This window comes from Letharia lupina (genome assembly GCF_014066315.1).
Source record: "Letharia lupina isolate WasteWater1 chromosome Unknown contig_15, whole genome shotgun sequence".
NCBI lineage: Eukaryota > Fungi > Ascomycota > Lecanoromycetes > Lecanorales > Parmeliaceae > Letharia > Letharia lupina.
In genome coordinates this window covers 418,692-440,517 of record NW_023502984.1, presented here as the reverse complement: position 1 = coordinate 440,517, position 21,826 = coordinate 418,692, and the positions used below count along the sequence as shown (strand labels likewise).

Here is a 21,826-nt window from a genome sequence, read left to right as displayed (position 1 = left end):
GAGGTATAGAGGAAATAAAACTATTAAAAGAATTTTAATATAATATATATAATTTTATAAAAATAATTTAATAGATTAATAAGAATTCTAGACTAAAGAAAATAGTATTAGAAGCTTAAATATATATTAACTTCTAGAAACTATATTCTATAGTTAATATTATAGAGAGTAGTAAGTAGTTTATATCTCTTATCGATAAGACTATTAATTAATTAAATCTCGAGTTTATTATATTAAAAAAATAGATCTATATCTTTATTTTTAGAAATATAATTATAATTAATAAAACGACTAGAGTAAGAGAAGTAATATTAATTAGAATTAATAATATAGAGAAGTATAAATTAGTTAAGAATATATTTAAAAAATAAGATATTACTATAAAATTTATAATTATCTATATCTTATATTAGAATAATATTATAGAACGATTTAATAGAATATTAATTAGATTTATAAGATTTATATTTAATTAGTTAAATCTATCTATAAGCTTCTAATTAGAGATCGCAGTTTATATAAATTATTTAAAAAATAGATTATTATATAATAGTAGAGAAAGTAAATTATTCTATAAACTATAATTTAATAAGAAATCGAATTTAAGTTATAAAAAAGTCTTTGATTATTTATATTTAATTTATCTATTAAAAGAGAAATAAGAAAGTAAGCTATATATTATAGTCTATTAGAGTATATATATTAATTATTATTTATCTACTTAATATCGAATTTATAACTCTCAAAATAATCAATTTAAATAATTTATAAATATTTATTTTTATAAGAATTATAAGAGAGTTTAATTAATAACTCTAACTTCGTTTCTAATAGCCTATAACTCTATATAAATAGATATTATCTTTACTCGCTAAAATGATAATAATTTTAATAATATCTTTATCTAGAGTAGTATTAAGATTATATCTAATAGTAATAATAATAAAAAGAATTATAAAAGGCTTATATTAGATATTACACTATCGCTATAAATTAAAGAAATTAAAGATATATAAAATTCTTAAATAGAGGGAGAAGTTTCTATTAACTTTCTAGAGAATATAAATAATAGTAAAGATTCGAGATTAAGTAATTTAAATATATATTAAATTAAATTAAAGTCTTCGCTAGGCCTTTACGAAGTTAAAGAGACTTTTAATATTTTAAGTAATAAGAAAATAATAAATTAAGAGATAGTATCTAAGATTAATATTTAATAATCTACTATATTTATACTTATCTCTAATCTTTCTAATTATATTAAGCGATATCTTATATCTTAAACTATTATTTTTATATAATAATCTTATATTAAAAAGCTAGATTATAATTTTTATAAATTCTATAATAACTTTAATATAAAGAATAAGACTAAGCTTATAAATATTATAATTAAATTTTTTATTTATTAGAAAGTTATTTATAAATTAAATATTCGCGAATAAAAATAAGCTACTATTAAGGAAATTATCGTTTTAATTATTAAAGGAATTTAAAAGCTTATTATTTTATCGACTAATAGACGCTTAGTTATTTATAAATAAGTTTTTAAGATTAAATATAATAGCGATAAAACTATTAATAAATTTAAGACTAAACTCGTTATTAGAGAGTTTACATAAATAGAAAATATCGACTTTTATAAGATCTTTATTCTCACTCTATAATTTAACTTTTTATATCTATTTTTATTATATATAATAATAATAATAAATCTTCTAATAGAATAAATAAATATTAATAATATTTATTTTAATAGCGATCTCTATAAGAAAATCTATATAACTTTATTATTAGATTACTTATTAGTAATTAATATTAAAAGTAAAATATTACTTCTTTAGAAAGAGTTATATAACTTTAAGTAATTAGCTTATATCTAAAATGAGAAATTTAAGTATATTATTAAGAAAATAAGATTTACAATTACTATAGTTAATAGTTATATCTTTATTTAAGTATTATTAAGAGAAATAGTTATTATAATACTTTATATAAACGATATTCTTATTAAAATTAAGCTATAAAGTACTATAGATTATATTAAATATTAAATCTATAAAGAATTTAAAGCTATCGAAGTAGGCTTAATTAATTATATTCTCGATATTTAAGTTTATTATAATTAAAAATCTTATATCTTAATTATTAAATAAGTATAATACGTTAAAAAGATATTTAAAGAATATTTAATAAATTAAATAATTTTTATTTATATCTCTATTAATAGATATAAATTAATCTAATTAGATCGATTAGAAAAAGAATATACGAATTAGTTATAATATTAAAAGCGAATAGAAAGCCTTATATTTCTTATAACTAATATATAAATTAATATAGCCTTCGTTATAGAAAAGCTTAATTAATTTAGCTATAATTCTATTATCCGCTATATAAATATCGTAAATCGAGTATTTAAGTATATACGAAGTATTATATCTCTAGATCTACGCTATTAAAAGATAAAAATATTAAAAGAATTCGCGAATTTCGTATATGATAATAATTAGAAAAACCGTAAGTTTATCTATAAATTCGCCTTATTATATAAATAAGTAGTATATATATAATATAGTCGAAAATAGTAAGAAGTAGTTATATCTACTATAGAAGCTAAATATATAATCTTAATAGAAAGAAATAAGATTATTATATAAATTATATAATAATTATAAAGAGTTCATTTTCGAGTATTAGATAAAGATTCTATAATATTACTTAATAATAATAAGAAGACTATTAGTCTTATAAAGAATCTCGAGTATTATTAAAGAATTAAATATATTAATATCTAGTATTATTATATTCGCTAATTAGTTAAGAATAAGATAATTATAATAGATTATATATTTATAATCTAAATAATAGTAAATATTCTTATTAAATCGCTTAATAAGAAGCTATTTAAATAATATAAAGAGCTATTTAGAATATATAGCTATTTAATTAATTAAAAGATCGCTATCGAGAAAATTCGATATTATATAAAACTCAAATTTACTTTCTCGAAATAATCTTATTATATATAAGAGTTATTATATATTCTAGAAGAATAAACTAAAGAGCCGTATTAAAAGTTTACGTTATTTTTCTACTTTCTCTACTTTCTTTATAAAGATCTTTTCGAAAAATAATATTAACTATTTACTCTACTATCTCTATCTTTCCAATAGCTAAATAAAAAAAGAGTATTAATTTTAACGGCTTATAATTATTAGTTATAATATAACTAAGAATTATAGCTATATAGCTATAGATAATATAATTATAAATAATATAATTATAAATAATATAATTATTAATAATAATTATATAGCTATAGATAATAATTATATAGCTATAACTATAATATATTAGAGTAATTAATTTACTTAGCGTATATATAGAATTAATATATTTAAAAGATTAAGATATAACTCTTAAAGTAATTCGATTTACTATAGATTATAAGCCGAAATCGAATAACTCGAAAAAACGAATCTCTAGTAATTTAATAAGCGACTTTTTATATTTATATTAAGCCTATATCTATCTATATAAAGTTCTTTCCTTATATTCTATCTATCTATATATGCGATTTATTTATATAGCATTCATATATAGCCCTAGCCCTAATTGTATTGGGCATAGCCTATCACATTGCCAACAAATAGTCTTAGTGTGGCTTCACACCATAGATAGGTAGTCACCTCCATCCTTCCTATATACTTCTTTATAGAATATGATAATGAACAACCATTCTACATGATATGAGACCATTGAGTGCACACCATTTCCAATGAGATCAATGAACTCAATAGTAACCTGTTTAAATATCCTCTCTCCACCTTCATCATGATCTTGTTGCACCACTAATTCTTCTCGACAGAAGAGTCCAACAGCTTTGAAATCCAGCGTCCGCGGTGGAGTAACCGGGTGCACGTGGACGCAGACATGGAAGAGCAGCGAGGCTACGCGGGTGACTCTGAGGCTGGATCGTCTCGGGTTGAAAAAGAATTGGCAACGACGCTTGGGCATGAACTACAAGGCGCTTCGTGTCAAAGGAATGGAGGCCGTGTGGCCTTACTAGAAGCCACCGCAACTGACCCACACACTTCCCCCGAATGGTATCTATCAAAGGGAGAGAGTGATACCTTATATACAAGTTTTCGTGTTCTTGAGACTTTGAGAGTTGGAGTTGCATCCGTTTCGAGATTCGCTGCGACATCATTGGAACATTATACGGATTCCAACCTTACCTTTTACGACATGTTTCTGCTTTTCGACTTTCCCTTGAGTGATGCCCGAAGTGCCATTACTTCTCTATGACTATCAACCTATGCTGCCTTCTTTCCGGCTCCAAGAACCCCCAACATCGCCTGGATTCCCCTTACCATGGCTTGGCGACTCTGCATGTAATTGTCGCAGAAGCGATGTTGCGTAGGTGCATTTGTAGAATAGACACTTACTTTAGCCTTTCTCCGCCACAAACTCTGAGTGTGGCGGGTGTGGCGGAAGTAGCCGTGAAGAGCTTTAAGTAAAAAACGATGACATGCGTTTAGGTCTTTGGATTTGTACAACCACTGCCATGCAATGTCATTCAACAATACTAATACCGACATCTTAATTGTAAGTTCCTTCTTCCAAACTTCTACAACTGAAATGCTCATTCACTTGAAAGGCTGGTGCATTTGCAGCATTTGCAGTCGACCTCTTGGTGTACCCTCTTGACACCATCAAGACTCGACTACAATCACCGAACTATAAGCGATTATACACCAACCCCTCGACCAGCGCTGTCAATCGCTCGCTCTTCCGTGGCTTGTACCAAGGCATAGGCAGCGTCATCTTGGCCACAATACCATCTTGTTAGTCTCTCCATTCAACCCAGTACTTACCAGGCACTGATCTCTCCAAGCAGGAGCCTTCTTCACCACCTACGAAGGCACGAAATCCATTCTAGGCCACACTTCCCTCCCAACCCCCATAACTCACTCGGTCGCTTCCTCAGCGGGAGAGCTAGTATCATGCTTCATCCTTACGCCCGCCGAAGTCCTCAAGCAAAATGCTCAGATGGTCTCCCATTCCCCACGCTCGCCATCATCCAACAAGATCTTCGACGGCAACGCCACTATACGTGCCTTGAGAAAATTCAATAGCCCGACTCAGCTATGGAGAGGTTACACAGCGCTCGCAGGCCGCAATCTACCCTTCACAGCTATGCAATTTCCCATGTTCGAACATCTTCGCACTTCTATACATGCCTACCGGAAGCGAAGAGGCGTAGCGACGGGTTCGATGTGGGAGACGGCCCTTGTGACAGCTATCTCGGCGGGCTCAGCAGGCTCGGTAGCTGCAGTAATAACCACGCCGATTGACGTTGTCAAAACGAGGATTATGCTCAGCGCTGCTGACAGCGACCAGCCAAGAGGTGAAGCGCAGCAAAAAATTGTGAAGGAGATTGAAGCGCAGGGAAGAGATGCAAAGGCGGAGATTGAAAAGGCACAGCAGGCTGCAAGAGGTGGGAGAGCGGGTGGACTGGCTGTGGGAAGGGAGATATTGAGGACGGAAGGCGTGAAGGGGCTGTTTAGAGGAGGTGCTCTGAGAGGTCTATGGACGGCCTTGGGATCTGGACTCTACCTGGGTGTATATGAGAGTGGCAGAAGATATCTCGAGGGACGAAGAGTTGAAGCCAGCTGAGCAGATGCGGAAAGGTGTATAAAATCTACGCTTGAGACCCATGGGATACTCGAACGAAATTCTTTAAAGACAGGGGCTGACGCGAAGTCTAGGCTTGAGACCTAGAAGAAGCTACAGTGAATACAAAACGCACGGTAAGATCTACGCTTGAGACCTATGGGATACTCGAAAATATCTAAACGATGCTGAGTAGATGCGGAAAGCGACATAAATCTTAGGCTTGAGACACGTATGATCCTCGAACGGTGTTTTAATCAAGACAGGAACTGACGCAAAATCTAGCCTCGAGACCCAGAAGAAGTTGCAGTCAAAACAAAATCCGCCGTCATTTCTAGGCTTGAACCCTACCAGGTACCAAAGACCCGAGTACCATGTTTCTCTCTTCAGTGACCTAGTCAGGTCGCACCAGCTTCTCTCCCTTGACGTGGAGCACTTTGTAACTATAGCCCAACCTGCGCTTGCAAATCTTGACGAACCCAAGCCGATCAGGTCGTAAGGTAAAGATGTATCCCATCTTCGCTTAGTCTTCGTAGATGTGAACCTGATTGCGCCATCTTGATAGCTGAATCTCAAGGCTATTTGTTGCCTCTATGGAAGACCATCACCAGTTTTGCATGCGTGCGGGAACTAATTACTATTATACTCGTTGACTTCTTCATCAGTCACTTCCTCGGGCTTCCAAGGGTCAAACACGAGTGCTTTGGGGGACTCAGGTTCCCAGCTGTTTGTGTTGCGCCTGATGATGGATCTTTTCTCTGAGAATCGGGTGTCGCGGGACTCGTCCATCGTCGTTGTCTTCAATTGCCGGGTTTGATGAACCATATGTCTGGTTCATTGAGATAGTGGAGATGTATATGTCTTTGCAGTTCATCGGACGAAACCAAGAGAAACAGATTGCCTAGTGATACGGAAGGCTTGTGGGGGAATGAGTACGCACAAAATCTGTCAGGAGCAAAGCCTTAGGTCAAGAGGAACCCGTGGATAGGCGCTCTCGTGTGAACGGGCGTGACGGGGCACTAGACCTGTCACGAACCGCTCCGTTCCATGACAATGCATTGTTAAGCGAGGCTGCGTGCGAAATATATGAACTTGGGATCGTTGTTCTTCCAATGTCACGGAATGGTATTGTGGAATGCCACGGAGTGGAAGTAACACGGGGTTGCTGACGTTGCGCTAGTAATCCACAAATCTCACCACAATCCGAGTCAAAGGAACTTAGCTGCGTCGTTCTCGCGCATCACCCACAGACATGGAGCACACATAGGATACGGATAAGTGGTTGGGCCGCCTCAACGCTGGGGCGAGCAGGGCTGAACAGCCACATATCGTACTTCGGCGTGACGAAAACTCCCATGCCTGTGCGGTATAGACCTGGAGTGAGATTACAGCTATGTACAGGCGTGGGCGGCCTGGGAAGAATGCAATGGCTCTGAACGTCGGGGCCGTGCTAGAGCTCGATAAGCGTTATGATGACGAAGAGATTGATACTAAGCTGAAATCTGTACAGGTAGCAGGTAAAGTAGGGGTATATATCCCGTAGTGGAAACGTGTCTGCCGCAGTAGAAACGGTGTGTGAGACAAGCTTCTTTGTCACGAGACCCACTGACTCCTAGTCCCACTGTGGCGAGTTCTCCGCGATCACACATGAAACGAAGATCTGCTCTCCACATGAAGCACAACACGGTCCGAACCTTCCTAGCATTTGCTGAATCGATACCCACGCACTGTTGAAACAAGGCAGCATCTGCCCAAGTGCTTGAGAAAGATTCGCAAGAAAGTTAATAAGGACTGTCATTTTTTTCTCGGCGCCGCGCAGGACTTGTACAGTTTCATTAAGAGTTTCTGCCCTCTATGCGTGACTTTTGCTACATTCTCTAATTATGACCACGCGAAATCTCCTTTTCTGTGGAGAGAAACTATTCTCCCAACATCAAACAGCTGGTGTTCTGAGCCCCTTGAGATCAACTGTCAACCCGATCTGGCCGTTATCAACAAACCTGTGCTGAAATGGAAAGGAGGAAGGCTTTAGGGTAGTTTATTCTCCCTACAACCACCCATTGGACTGAACAGCTATGAACTCTTCGGTTTCCACCGTAGTAGATCTTGGAATTTCTCGCATAATGCCCTCATCTGTGCATGACTTTTGCCCGGTCCTCTTACTGCCTGACTGTGGTTGCCGGCTGCGTGCCTAACGGATCTACAGGTTTCTTCCGCTGGGTCGTTCGTACCAAGCCCACTCCCAATCCCATTATCGATGTACTCTGACTGATATTTGATCAAGTCCGATATCACGGCTTTGAAGTATGTTGACTATCAAATAATCTCAAGAGCAAACAGTTCACAACGACCTGCGCTACTATCGTGTTAGGGTCAAAGTGCAAGCTCTCGTGGATACCTATGCATGTCCCAGGAACTTTTGCGGCCTAGCTTTTGATTCTTCGTGCGTTGGAGGAAAAGAGTGAAAGAGAGGGAAAGCAAGAGTTGCGTAAGTGACATCCGAGACTGAGGCCATGTTGCACTAGGTAGGTGGAACAGTGAGGCGTGAAACCCCATGGCACAGCGGCACCATCGTAGCCAGCTTCGTCGTTGCTGGCGTATCTTGGGTCGTGTTCGTTAGTTGGGAGGCGGTCTTGACCAGTGGTTTCGCGAAGATAACAACGCCGCCAATTTTGTCCACCAGACTTTTGACTCGTCGGGTCGTTGCGGGTGCACTCTGGCAGTACCTAGATTCTAACGCTGAGCGACCAATTTCAGATCCGGCTTCCTAACAGGCTTCCCTTCATGGTCACGATCATCAACCTTGACCAATGATCTCAAATAGTCAACGGCTTGTCGCCTGTAGATGCCGGCATTCGCATGCTCCCGCTACTCCTTGTCCCAGCTTGCGGTGCCGGTATTGCTGGTGCCGCCGCCAGTAAGAAGAATGTCTCTGGCATATCCTTGTATTGTCAAGCGCACTGCAAGTTCTGGGCCTTGGGTTAATGTCTTCACTGTCGAGCACAGAGGCAGTTCCTAGGGATCAGTATGGGGTTTGAGGCTAAGGCTGAGTAGTCTGATTATAAGGACGAGATTCGAAGTGGAAGATGGTACGTCTGTGAACAACCCTAGGACGACCGGTGCCGGCTACCCGCACTACTGCAATTAGAGTTCCTGTAAAGAAACATACGCACTCCTACATCGCTCAGCGTCTTGCTCAAGATACTTTACGTATAGCAACCCCTTTTCCCCCAAAATACCTCACGCGGCATTGCAAAAGGCGGTGTGGGCTGGGCGATGATGAGCTTGACTAGAAATTACAATGTCAAAAGAACGCCTACGCCTTCGGCTTGCTAGTCATCGTTAGCATCGTATCACCCTAGCTGATTTGCCACCACCTGTGGTAATGGTTGTAAAGGCGGGCCCTGGAATTGGGTGAGTGAATTTGAAGAGTCTCTCGTCACAAATAGCCACTTTTGGGGAAGAAGATCTTCGGGAACGCCGATTAAAGCCGATAGAGTTTTGGGAAACGCTGCCCATCGCGACAGGAACAACGTAGTTTCTAGGAGAAGATGTTTTGGATACTATGGAAGGTGAGAGGCTGTGCGTAGAGCTGCCTGCGGCATACATTGCACTTGAAAAAAGATCGCTCTCAGAACGCATTTTTATGCGGTAGGGGATCTCGTATAATACAAAGTCTCGGGTGATGGGGGATCTTATCTCTATACTCATTGTAGGGGAGGTTATGCCGCCCGGCACGGCGGAGGGGGTGGTAGGGGGTTCAGTAAAGTAGGGAATCTTATGCTGTGGATACCTTAGCGTGCGTCCAATTGGATGTTTGAAGAAGGATCTCGATTTTTGATGATGATGAGGACCACGGGTACATGCTTTGGGTAAATACGTGTCTACCGAGGCTAATTCCGACCCCGCCAAGGCTGTCAACATTCCGCCACAAACCGAGACGGTAGACCATTCAAATTCCTACGGTCTGAAATGTGATCGAAACGACGAGGATGAGAGGATGGTAACATTAACACAGTCACCAGTACTTACTGAAACTCAACGGTGGCGTATGAAGCGCAAGGGTTAACCAACCAAGCGCGAGGAGTTTCGTCAAGCGCCTGGAACGTCCGCTAGCTGCCAGGGTTTTGCTACAGTAAACCCTGCCAAGCTGAAGTGACGTACACTCCCAACCATCTTTGTCTTCCTGTCAACATCAACGGAGGCGCCAGGAGTTCCCCGCCGGACAGTGCGTTGTACAACTGTTTGCCTTCCCGCGCATAATTACATCCAGGGACTTCCTATCTTCGAATAGGAAACCAGGAAACCACTCAAGCGCCACTGCACCGACGATCACTCTATCTTTTTTCCCGTCTCTAAGCACTGTGCAGTTGAGGGACCCACATCACCATTCTTCTTCTTCTTCTTACTCTTCTTCTTACTTTTTCACATCGTCTCATCAATCCTTCACACCTCTACATCCCCTCGACTCATCCATTCAGCATTCACCCCTCTTTCGAGCCCCCTGACAAGGTTCAGGCTACGGAGCGCAACAAGCGAAATTATCCGGATCACGAAAACTATTAAGGACCTCACTCTACAATCTCATAAGATCTCTTCAAGATGTCCTCATATTACGATGATAGAGACGACAGGAGGTCTGACCGCCGTCGTGATAAAGACAGAGGAGGCGGAAGAGATCGGCGCGATCGCGATGACGGGTCTGTCTATGAAGAGGAAGAGATCATCGAAGCTCGCAGAAGACCAGCAAAAGGTGATCGAAGTGACGACAGAGGTGATCCTAGAGGTGCTCCCAGAGGTGGGGAGTTAGTCCGTCGACGTCGTGATGATTCTTCTTCCGCTGAAGAAGTTGAACGGGATTTTCCACCCGGAGGTGGAGCCTATGTTCGACGACGCAAAGAAAAGGATCGTGGCCCACCGCGGCGTGCCAAGTCACACGGCGGAGGTAGATATGACAATGATTCTTATGATGATCGTCCTCGAAAGCAGGATAAGAGACGTGGGTCGTCCTTCAAGATACATTTGGCCATTATTGACATGTAGCAGGAGATCGACGTAGGGACTATTCATCGTCCAGTTTCTCAAGCTCGCCTGAACCCCGACGAAAACCAGAACGCCGAAAATCTTTGGGAGAACAAGCGCTCGCAGCCCTCGGTATAGGCGCTGCCGCAGGCGCTGCCTCAGAAAAACATGGTCGAGATCGGGACCGAGACCGGAGTCGAAGTCGAGGTGGCCGTCGTCGCCGTGATGATTCCTATAGTTCAGACTCTCGCTCGCGTTCCCGCGGTGGTCGTAGCCGTGGCGGCGGAGATCAGAAAGAACAGCTGATGAAAGCCGCAAGAGCTGCATTGACCGCTGGTGCTGTAGAGGCTTTCCGCAGTCGCAAAGAGCCAGGAGGTTGGGCAGGGCCAAAGGGAAGACGTGTGTTGACTGCTGCTGTTGGTGCTGGAGGTATCGATGGACTGCTCAATAGCGGCAAGAAGGACGGACAAGGAGGTGGCGCTCTGGACGGTCTCCAGGCTGTCATAGGCGGTCTGGCCGGTAATAGGCTGATCAACGGTTCTCGTGACAAGGACGGGTCCCGATCTCGTTCTCGATCGCGCGGTGGGCGAGGTGATGACAGGGGAGGAGGAAGCGGCGGTCTTGCTGCGCTAGGTGCTGGAGGATTAGCTGCCGCAGCTGGGAAGATGTTCATGGACAGAAACAAATCGACTGATAGAGGAGGAGGAGGAGGTCGTCGATACAGCTCTGATGACGGTGATCGTCGTGGAGGTCGAGGAAAGCGTAGCAAAAGTGTAAGCGACTATGCGAGGCAAGGTATGGCAGCAATTGGGATAGGTGACAAAGGCGGAGATAGTCGTGGCTCTCGTCGTGGCTATGATGACGATTCCCCACCTCGGGGTTACCAATCACGACCTCGTGGCGGCGGTGGCGAGGGCGGTGACGGTATCAAGTCATCGCCAGAGAGCGAAAGCAGCTCCGAGGACGATTCATCGTCCTCAGAAGATGAGAAAGAACGAAAGAAGATGGGTCACAAGCAACTCATTACCGCCGGTCTAGCTTCTGTCGCTACCATTCATGCTGCCCAGAGCGTCTACAAGAGCATCGAAGGTCGCCAGGAGCGTCGGAAGGAAGTTGCTAAGGGAGAGATGTCGCCTCAAGAGGCTCGCAGGAGAAAGAACAAAGGGAGACTGCAGGATGCTGCAGCCATTGGCGTTGCAGCACTCGGTATTAAGGGCGCCTACAGTGAGTGGAAGGAAATGAAAGAGCAGAGAGATGAAGCGCATGAATTCGATTTGAAGAGGGCAGAGCGACATGCAAGGAGGGAGCAAAGGGCGTTGGATGACAAGAAATATGGAGTGACGCATGTGCACGGTCATCACGATGAATACAATACGTCGACGCCGAACCTACACTCGCAGGCGACTCCTGCCTATCCGCAGAGTCCATATTCACCTGGACCTGCGTCTGACTACGCCGCTGGAGCCGGGTATTACGGGGAGCCTAATGGACCGCATTATTCAGACGGGAATCCGTATGCGAGTGGGGCGCTACCTCCGCCACCTATGGGGCCGCAGCCGGGAGGCCGTTAGGTTATCGAGGGGTGGGTCTGGGATGAGATATGATGATGATTGATGTACCATGATGGAGTATGGCACGACGCATTCGACTTGGTATTCGTGGGTTGTAATGAACTCTTTCGGTCATTGAGCATGGAAGGTCGAGCATTCATTACTTATTTAGTGAACCTGCTTTCTCCTCCGATCGTCATCTATGAGTACAGTTGGCCGTCTACGACTTGACGATTTTCAATAGATATCATACTGAACTCAATTATGCCCTGTGCAGTCTTTCCCACTGCTCGGAGAATTGTTCCCCAGCCTTGTGAGGAACTCACAATCCAGGCCTAGTGTCAGATCTGCCGAGGAACACCCGCTATCAGGTCGCCAGGAATACATTACATGTAAAGTATGCTTGCTTTTCAACTGCTTCGAGCGTCTCGGTATCCTTCTTGTCTCCATGACCTCCATCATCAGCCCCTGATTACCCTGCAACTATAAATCAACATGGCGAACGAAATCCTAACCTCATTCCTGGGCGCCCTCCAAGCCTCTCTCAGTGTACTTCTAGTCATCTTATACGGAGTTCTCGCCGCCCAATTCGACATCCTCAAAGGAGACAGCACCAAGCAAATTAGCACCTTATGTGTGCGAATGTTCCTGCCCGCCCTCCTGATTACTAAGGTCGGAAGTCAATTGCACGCAGACACTGCCATTCGCTATGTGCCCATCCTGAGTAAATTTGAACCCTGCGCCTTCATTGCGTAGAACTAAGTGGGCTAATTCACGGTCTATAGTTTGGGGACTCTTCTACGCCCTCTCCTCCATGCTCCTCGGCTGGTTCGTGACCCGCTTCTTCAAACTTCCCTCCTGGGTCACACCCGCCATATCCTTCAACAATACCACCGCCCTGCCCCTCCTCCTCATCGAGTCTCTAGCCTCAACCGGCATCCTTGACGAATTACTGGCGTCAGACACCGACACTGTAGACGCTGCATTGATGCGTGCTCAATCTTACTTCCTCGTAAACGCCATTATTGGAGATGCGTTGACCTTTGCGATCGGACCAAAGTTATTGGACGGAGAACACGCCCCAGAAAAGAAGAAAGACGATGGTGATGAGGAGCAACGAAACCTTGTTGATAATGGTGCGCCTGAGGGTCCACTCTTTCCTCTCGCGCCGGAGCCGAGCAATGGCAATGGCACCTACGGAGCACGCCCTGGTGGCCAAGACAGCCGCCAAGGAAATAACGAAGAACCCCATGAGCAAACCTCCCTCTTGCCCAGCTTCGTCCGAAGTGGCGAGCTCGCAGCTGAACGCTACGGCTATGATAAAGGCGAGATAGCATGGGAGAAATTCCCTCCATGGATACGATCATTCCTCCACTTCTCGTACGCCTTTTTGCATGCACCTTTGATTGGTGCAATTACCGGCGCGATTCTCGGACTCGTTCCTCCATTCCACAAGGCTTTCTTCGGAAATCCGGAAAACGGAGGGATCTTTACAGCATGGCTGACTGATAGTGTCAAAAATATCGGCGGCCTCTTTGCTTCGCTACAGGTCGTTGTCGTGGGCGCGAAGTTGAGTAGTAGTATGAGGAAAATGAAGAGAGGGGAGGATAGTGGTACGGTACCATGGATCCCGCTAGTATTTGTGACGACCATGCGCTTTATTGTCTGGCCAGCCGTTTCGATCGCCTTCATATATCTCATCGCCTCTCACACCAACCTCCTGAATGAAGATCCTATGTTATGGTTTACAATGATGCTCATGCCTACGGGTCCGCCGGCAATGAAGCTTACTGCGCTGGCGGATGTGTCTGGCAGTAGTGAGGAGGAGAAGATGAGTATCGCTAAATTCCTGAGTGTGCGTGATTTCCTCCCAAAAATTCCTTATGTGATAAGAGCGCTTGGACCAAGACTGACTAGAATTGGAACAATAGATCATGTATGCCATTACTCCGTTGATATGCTTCACGGTCGTGGGGGCATTAAAAGCTTGCAAGGCAGTCATGGCTAGCGCATAATCAAATCACGGACTACTATTGTAATAATGCTCGCAACCTGGCAATTCCGGTCCTATAGCAATGCTCTCCCAGACAACATAGGGCCGTGAGAAATAACGTGCGTCTATCTGTGTCCATAATGCACTGCGAATCTTGATTTTCTAAACTCAAGGCAGCGGTTCAAGAGCAAGTTAAGGCCTGCGCTTATGGCTGTCAAATGTTCATAACCCGAATCAACCATCCTTGCGGTAGTCCTCCGAGGGTCTCTTATCAAATTCGTCGGACCTCTTCCTGTGAGTGGTTCCATACCCAACAGAGTTAGCAACACTCAATGTGCCTATTCCTTCACCTCTTGAGTATCCGTTCGCCCTTTGATCAAACATGTAGGTTCTTCCATCGGGGCTCAGGAACCTACGAAAGGCTTCCTCCCTCCCGTCATCCCGGACATCGACTCTCTGTCTCAAAAGCATCTACCCCACAGCTCGGCCAAGCTTGCCTGCCTTGCCCGCTGTCTGGCATCACTCTGCCTGACCTTCCTGCTCTGCAAACAGCGCATCCCGACGGATCTCACGAAGCTCAAGCTCGTCGTACTCCTGAAGCTCGAAAATCCCGAGGCGCTGTGTGTGTTCTCCCGGTGTTGGATGTTTGCACGATGGTCGCGCTCGAGCTGCAGTATGCGGCCGCGGTGGTGGTATTGGCCATTTTGGACGGCGGCCTCTTGGCCTCGCTCATCCGTCAACGTGCGGTGGCGGTGTTGTACTCGCCATATTGCAGGGCGGGCTAGTGGGCCTAGTTTCCAGTGAAAAAGCTCTCCTTCTCCGAGATAAGGGTTTCTTTCGTTCCGACATTTCAGATCGGAGACTTCGGGATGGCTATCTATGCGGTCAGCAAGAGACATACAGAGCTGCCAGGCTGTTATGGCCCAGTTGACTTATGTTAGTGGATGATGATAGATGACGGGCGATGGAAGCCTAGTACATGCTCCGGAGAACAAAAAAGACAGTCTTCGTCTCTAGCAACGCATGATTTCAGGGAAGCATGATACAGTCCCCAACATTTGACTTGCATTTTCTTTGCCATCCAAGACAAATACTTCAACATACCCCGATTTTGAATATTTGCTTGTTCTAAACTTTCCCAATATGCCTTTCCGACCATCGAGGCCAGGAATGTCATCACTGATCTAACGTAATGTTTCTTGCCCAACACCCACTATTTCCCAAGTTTGCTAAGCCACCTAATCACATCTCACAACGGCCCGGGCGCATGATCCCCAATCAATCTATCTATCTACCTATCTGTTCGGACGGCCCGGCCCAGCCCAGCCGTAGGTATCTTATCTAGCCTCGACGATGTTCTTCTGTATTCCAATTCCCCTCCTCTTCCTCCTCCTCCTCCTCCTCCGAGCGGCCCCTGAAAGCCGGTCTTTTTTGCTCCGCATCCATGTTTCTTTCTTTCTTTCATTTTTCCTCCACGTTTCTGCGAAAATAGCTGCGGCGCCTTTTTTGCTTGCGTCTTTCTCTCTCTCTGTCTGCCCAAGATCTCCAGCTTGTAGGAACGTTCGAGCGGTTGCATGAGGCTGCGGCGATTGTGTTTGCGGTTCTGGGATGAGTGGGGTCTAAGTGTCGGAGATGCGCTGGGGTTTGAAACCAAGCGAGGGAAAAGGGGGGGGATGATGGGGGAGAAGTCCATTGTCGAAGTAGGTAGCCTTGAGAGGAGGGCGGGGGCTTGGGGCATCCGGAGGCGCGAGTCGGTGTTGGGGAGGTTTGGGGGCCGTGCCGTGGGGTTGTTGGCTATGGAATGGGATGGCGGCATTGTGTTTCTAGCCGTGGATCTTGGTGCCGGGCGTCTGGGTTGGCCACTGGTGAAGTCGTTGGGATGGTCTGCTCTTGCGGATGCCATGGTGATTGAGGTGGTTGGAGGCTTGGTCTGTTGCGCCAGCAGATTATCTCACTAGCTTCCATCACCAAACGCTGCTTGGTCGTTACGTGGCCCCCAGGGACGCCTCGTACGGCTTGAAAGTGGTGGATGATACATTCTGAAGCCGAACCAAGCGGTAAGCGTACCCACTGCGGATCCGGCCAGTACGTCAAAGCCATGGTTCCTGAAGTCGAAATACCTGGTCCCGGCAACGAAAATGGCAAGACCAAGTGGGATATACGGCAATGGAAGCAGGAAAGCTGGTGAAGCCGCCGTATCCTTTGCGGACGAGTGGCGGTCCGCAGGTTGGGCAGATCTCTGAATTAATTGCTCGCCTGCCTCGTCGTTTTCCGGCGACCCGTTACGCGATGGGTGGTTCGCTATAGATAGGGGTACCACGCCAAATCGGGCGCTCAGGTATAGGGTAAGATACCATAGACCCGCAAACGCAACTACATATCAAAGTCAGTAGCTTGCGAGGTCCAGCTGCTCAACAGTCTCACTTGTTGCATAGCCACTAGGAAAGCTCCTGAATCCATCGTTCAACCACATTCTATCTGCTTCCTGGCAGATGCCTCCATCTACCATCACCCACGATTCAGAGACCGCCTGCCCATAGCCACCCACTCTGTGAGCGGCCACGTTTCCCACATCTGGCTTACAGCGTGCAAGGAAGTCTGGGCGAGGCTTTCCGGAGAGGTTTTTGACCCCCGTGAAGATGACCGTAGCTGTACCAAGACTTACGCCCAGTCCGAGCAAGCTGGCGTTCAATTCCCAGAGCTTCCGATGCCGGCGCTCACGGGTATTCGAGCTTGACAACGCGGATTTTGGGACGAAAAGGGAGACAGCTACGATGACTGCAACTGGCAGGATGACCGATAGAAGTGTGAATACTCCGAGGCTGAGTTTGGCTTTCTCCCGGTAAGGATACGAGATGCTCAAGTCGAGCAAGCTGAAATGGTGATAGTCTGGGTTTACTGTCGACAATGCGAGCGCCATGACTATCGCGATACTGTTGCTTCTTGAGCACCATGTAGTACGGATGATCACACCCTTACTTACACTATGATAAGCCACTCGCAGAAACATGAGACTACAGGACGCTTGAAAGCCATTGATGGATCGGGTGCCAGAGGAATGTGTGATATGGCTGCCAGTTCATCCCCAGAAGTACATTTGCGGCGGCCTCGGAGGCCTTCTTCACGATCTGTCTCTGATGCGCGTTCTTCGCTTTTTTGTTGTTTGGTAGTGGTTGAAGAAGGAGGTATAATGTGATCGATATTAACGACTGACGTGTAAAACTTGGTTTGTCAGACGTCCACTCAAGCAGTAAGTACTCTACCTTAGGGCTAGGGTTTCTTTATTTGTCTTTACCACCAACGCGGATTACTTAGTCAATCTCCAGAATCCGAGCAACCACTATCAAACTCACAAAGCCGGTAATCATTGCTAATCATTGCTAAGCATTTCGTCCGAAAATCACGTTCTTCTTATCATTTATGCGAACTGCGTGTGCTTTGTCGCTCGACTGCGTATCTCCTTACTCGCCATGCTTACTGCAGTCCCCAAATCCACAGCAGTACCATTCTACAAGCCAGCGAGATTGCGCGCGAACCAAGTGATTTGTTTTTGGATTGGACCAACGGCAGGAGCCCTCGAAAGTGGGATGATCAGATACTTCAGGATCACCTCAACAGGTCAGGCCTTAGGGACACTGCTGCGCAATGGCTTCTTTTGGCCGATGAGGTATATACATAATCAAGTCAAACAGGCCCAGCATGAGCGTAGGCAGAGATAACTCAACAAAACCTAACCCGTCACTTTAATTGGAGAAGAGTGAACAGAGTAAGATAGGGCTAGGAGCCGCTCTGCCTTTCAATTATATACTCGAGGGTGTGGTACTCTCCCTTCAAAGTTTTGCAAGTCTGTATGCAGGCGCATGTGTGACCAAAGATAAAGTCATCGCCGATCGTGTAGCATGATCGTTGACATTTTTACTCGTGCAAGCCGTCGAAACAGAAACGCCAAGGAATGCCGCATGCAAAACGCTTCAGTAGGGTATCGTACATAAAGTAGGGCCAATTGCCGCCCAAAAGTAATGCAGCAAAGACCGGTCGCTATCGTCCACAATGGGAAGATGAGGTCGGCGTCTATGCAACGCCATCCAACTCGTCCTCAATGCATGCAATATCATCTTGAATGGAAAATTTGGTCGTTGCCCGCGGAAAGTCTACTCTTCGGCTAATTATACCTTCTTTCACGATGTTGTCTCCTCTGGAAATCGCTTGCCGTCGTTCAGCCAAAACTCGAGCCTATTGCACTCGGAAGCATGGGATTCCTGGACGTGGCGTCGAAGTGCCTGCCGGTCTTCGTACCTCTTATCTCTGCCGTCAAGACAAGTAGGCACACAACAGGCGTATTCAACACCGTGACAGAACCTTTCCCATCGGTCTATATACTCCGGGCTGCTTCGAGCCTTTCGGACGTTGACCAGCTGCCTCGCAGAATGAGATATCTGCTGTTGGCCGTCTGGGGAATCAAGGTATTCCTGGGTCTTAGTCCGGATCAGCTCCAGAGTCTCGCACCCTTTTTTACCTTTCCATGCGTCGAGCTTCATTTTGCCGATGCCGTGTTCCACATTGAGACGGAAATACTCGGCAAAGGTCCTTGTGGCATCTAAGATTGTATGATGAGTTGCTTCAGACTGGGTGGCCCATTTGGCTGCTGTGTTAGCGTAGGCCATATAGAGCCTGTAACCAGCCGAAGGATTCGGGTCCGCCTCAAGATTCTTGCCCGTACCGATGCTGACCAGGATCTGTACCGTTCGCGGATTGTTGTTGCTCAATTGTTTCACCGACCTGTAGGCTTCTTCTGTAGGATTATTTGCCCCAAAACCACCTAGCAATCTGTGAGCCTGCGTCTCTGCCTCGACGCAACACTGGGAAACTTCATATTTTTGTAATAGGGGACAAATGTAACAACAACCTACCATCGACGTACTCAGATTTTTCGTCCTCCTCTTCCAACCTTACGGTCTTGAAGTAAAAAGGAGCAGCTGATGTTGCGCGGCCGACTTGCCAGATTTGATAGTTGTCTGGTCTTCCAGGATTCCGTTCTAATATATCGTCCGGGGTACTCTTCGGGTGGTGATATGAACGGAACAGGTGTGGTATGCGGGTACCAGTAACGTTCAGCTTCTGCCAGGCTATGACGATCCTAATCGAATATCATTACATTGAACTGAAGGAACCCGATGGCAAAGCAAAGATGATAGGTACACAATTTGGAAGCTCGGAACCAGAAAAAGCACGAAAGCTTCGTAAATAGGCATGGAACATTAGTGCAGAATTAAAAATAGGTTACTCACGTACGGCACATGTCCTCGTTAGGTTGGCGGAATTCGGTACTGTTATGGCCTTTTGGGCTGCGCTGTTTGACAATATCTTTGATGACCTTCTCAAGACGCAGGTGGTCGTACTTATCCTGGGGAATCCATGGAGGCTTCCGAATATGAAATTGTCGTGGATGGCCAAAAACGTGGTCTGCCAGGTTTTCATATGCATCGAGACACTCATCCACAGTCATGTGGAGACGACCGAGCATAATCGCAATGAGCCTTGGTTTTGTCAGCGGCGTAAGGGCTGGCAACCGACCAACTGGCTTACCCTCCGGTTGAAGTGCCTGCTATATAGTCAAAATAATGGGCTGGAAGGAAAAGAGACGAGGTATTTGCGGGTCCGAATACGGGGCCTTGCTTCTGCTCCGGGCTTTCGTCTTTTCTCAGTGTATCTGTCCGATTCTGCTGCATGCGAACAGGTCTGCGCAGTCGAGGCTGCAACGGATGTACGCTGTTGTGAGCTTGCGACTCGGCTTGTTCCAGAGTGGCTATTTCCATCATGAGGGCCCTCAGTATTAACAAGCTGGAAAAGCCTCTGACTCCCCCTCCATCTAATAATCCACTCAGTGAGTCATAAGTCCCCTCAATAGCCACAGTTCACGTACCAAGAGTCAGTAAGGTTTTCCTTAACCAGGGGCTCTCCCCACCAGATCCACTAGAGCTATGCGTAGCTGCCGTATGCTCTGAGTCCTGCCCTGCCTCACTTGTCACTACTGACGAGTTCGAGTTCGTGACAGAAGCAGGCCCTTGCGTTGTTGCCTTGCCTGCTTCGCGAGAAGGGCGTGGAGATTCGTTGCGGTGCTGAGGTTGCCGTCCACGAGAAGTGTGCCATCGCGTAGGTGTCAGTAGTCCAGGCGATTGCACGTTGTCAGATTCACTGGCAGGCCGTCTGTCTCCTGATGGTGCAGAACGTGACCGCTGAGAGGACGACATCTGGTACTAGGGCGACATGATCGATCAACATGGGTCGCGCAAACCAGGTGAGCTGTTTTCATTGGGAATTCCATCCCACACTGCATCCTAGACATGCCTAAAAATCCGAAGGAACGTCAGGCTATCAAAGCGTGGGCTTGTATCGTGAGTTCTTTGAGGTTCGCAGTGTGCATGCGTGCGGCTCAGCGGAAGGCCGCAGGCCCGGAACCTTGCAAAAAGATAAGGTCAACTCGTCGCACGGCATAGCAAAGGCGCAACAGGATCTGCCATTTTCCTTAATACTTCCATATGTGTTCTAGGATCAGACGATGGCTGGTGCCAAGCTCTTGAAGACATCTGTGCGACGACGGAATGAGTACTGATTCGTCTAAAGTGGCGCGCTGAGAGGATTGCAGCACGCCTGCGTACATGTGTGGTGGCACACGCGCAACATCAGTATCTCAGTCAGCCTTCCTAAAGGATCTGCGAGATTTTCGTAAAGAGTAGATGTTAGCGAAGTAAGGAAAGATGGTGTATTGGTATCAGCAGTTATTGGCACACCTTAAGCGAGTGGCTTACGAGAGGCGGAACTTGCGACTGTCACATGCGAAAAAGAAGCGGCTCCGCCCCCAGCTAGTGATGGCCGTCAATCCGTAACGAAGTACAATCAATGACAAGGACGACAATTCTTTGCCTCAGTCGGATGTTGGAGGCTCATGTTGCTTGATGTTGCACTAGGGGGAGGGTGTGAACCATCCTCCTCATTAGTAGGCGACCAATTGGCATGACCCTTAGACGCCCCAATCAGTTGCCTCGTGGGACTTCCCACACAACGAGTGAACCGAAATGGCACACATGGCTACTACATAGCACGTTATTTACGGCACGCTCAAGGCTGTGCTGATATTGGTCCTGTCCGCTGCATCATTTGTCTGCCCCTGATTCCGCTCCTTACGATTGCTCACATATATACAGTCATCGTGCCATTCCAGCCTCACTAGCAACCTCGGCCATCTGAAAGCCCTCAACATCAAATATCGTGCTGCAGGACTTGGGCTCCCTCGTTGCAAGGTCCAATGGGCTCGCCGAACCAAGAACATTTAGGACAGCGACTGTCAGCAGAGCACCGCACAAGTAACTGGGACCACAAGCCGCAGGCCATTGTGTATGACCCATCGCTGGACAAGTTCGAGACTGTCGAGCGTCAAAATCTAAACAGTGAGTGGTATACCCCAGCCTCAGGAAAGCTGCTAACTTTCTAGCCGATTGTAACAGTTTTCCAGTCCATCTTCCTTGGTGGCGCAACAAAGTTGATATATATCTGGACCCGGAGAACAGATCAGGATTCGTAG

The 21,826-nt window shown here is 45.2% G+C and overlaps 6 protein-coding genes across 6 annotated transcripts; 3 read left to right on the top strand and 3 right to left on the bottom strand.

The window, feature by feature from the left end:
• Positions 1-4,575: 4,575 nt before the first annotated feature.
• On the top strand, positions 4,576-5,682 carry HO133_002596 (uncharacterized protein; the record flags this gene model as incomplete). The annotated part of the gene is made up of 3 exons (XM_037293522.1): positions 4,576-4,611; positions 4,664-4,850; positions 4,901-5,682. The coding sequence occupies 3 exons, from the start codon at positions 4,576-4,578 to the stop codon at positions 5,680-5,682; spliced, it is 1,005 nt and encodes a 334-aa protein (XP_037150351.1).
• A 4,599-nt stretch (positions 5,683-10,281) lies between these two features.
• Positions 10,282-12,272, top strand: HO133_002595 (uncharacterized protein; the record flags this gene model as incomplete). Its single annotated transcript, XM_037293521.1, has 2 exons — positions 10,282-10,678; positions 10,726-12,272. 2 exons carry the CDS (start codon positions 10,282-10,284, stop codon positions 12,270-12,272), a joined length of 1,944 nt encoding a protein of 647 aa, XP_037150350.1.
• A 474-nt stretch (positions 12,273-12,746) lies between these two features.
• On the top strand, positions 12,747-14,472 carry HO133_002594 (uncharacterized protein; the record flags this gene model as incomplete). The annotated part of the gene is made up of 5 exons (XM_037293520.1): positions 12,747-12,975; positions 13,037-14,106; positions 14,183-14,202; positions 14,348-14,363; positions 14,422-14,472. The coding sequence occupies 5 exons, from the start codon at positions 12,747-12,749 to the stop codon at positions 14,470-14,472; spliced, it is 1,386 nt and encodes a 461-aa protein (XP_037150349.1).
• Positions 14,473-15,535: 1,063 nt separating this feature from the next.
• On the bottom strand, positions 15,536-16,147 carry HO133_002593 (uncharacterized protein; the record flags this gene model as incomplete). Its single annotated transcript, XM_037293519.1, has 1 exon — positions 15,536-16,147. One exon carries the CDS (start codon positions 16,145-16,147, stop codon positions 15,536-15,538), a length of 612 nt encoding a protein of 203 aa, XP_037150348.1.
• Positions 16,148-16,198: 51 nt separating this feature from the next.
• HO133_002592 (uncharacterized protein) lies at positions 16,199-17,164 on the bottom strand (the record flags this gene model as incomplete). Its single annotated transcript, XM_037293518.1, has 2 exons — positions 16,199-16,617; positions 16,669-17,164. 2 exons carry the CDS (start codon positions 17,162-17,164, stop codon positions 16,199-16,201), a joined length of 915 nt encoding a protein of 304 aa, XP_037150347.1.
• A 1,258-nt stretch (positions 17,165-18,422) lies between these two features.
• Positions 18,423-20,495, bottom strand: HO133_002591 (uncharacterized protein; the record flags this gene model as incomplete). The annotated part of the gene is made up of 5 exons (XM_037293517.1): positions 18,423-19,063; positions 19,155-19,381; positions 19,533-19,781; positions 19,831-20,113; positions 20,168-20,495. 5 exons carry the CDS (start codon positions 20,493-20,495, stop codon positions 18,423-18,425), a joined length of 1,728 nt encoding a protein of 575 aa, XP_037150346.1.
• Between the last annotated feature and the right edge of the window lie 1,331 nt (positions 20,496-21,826).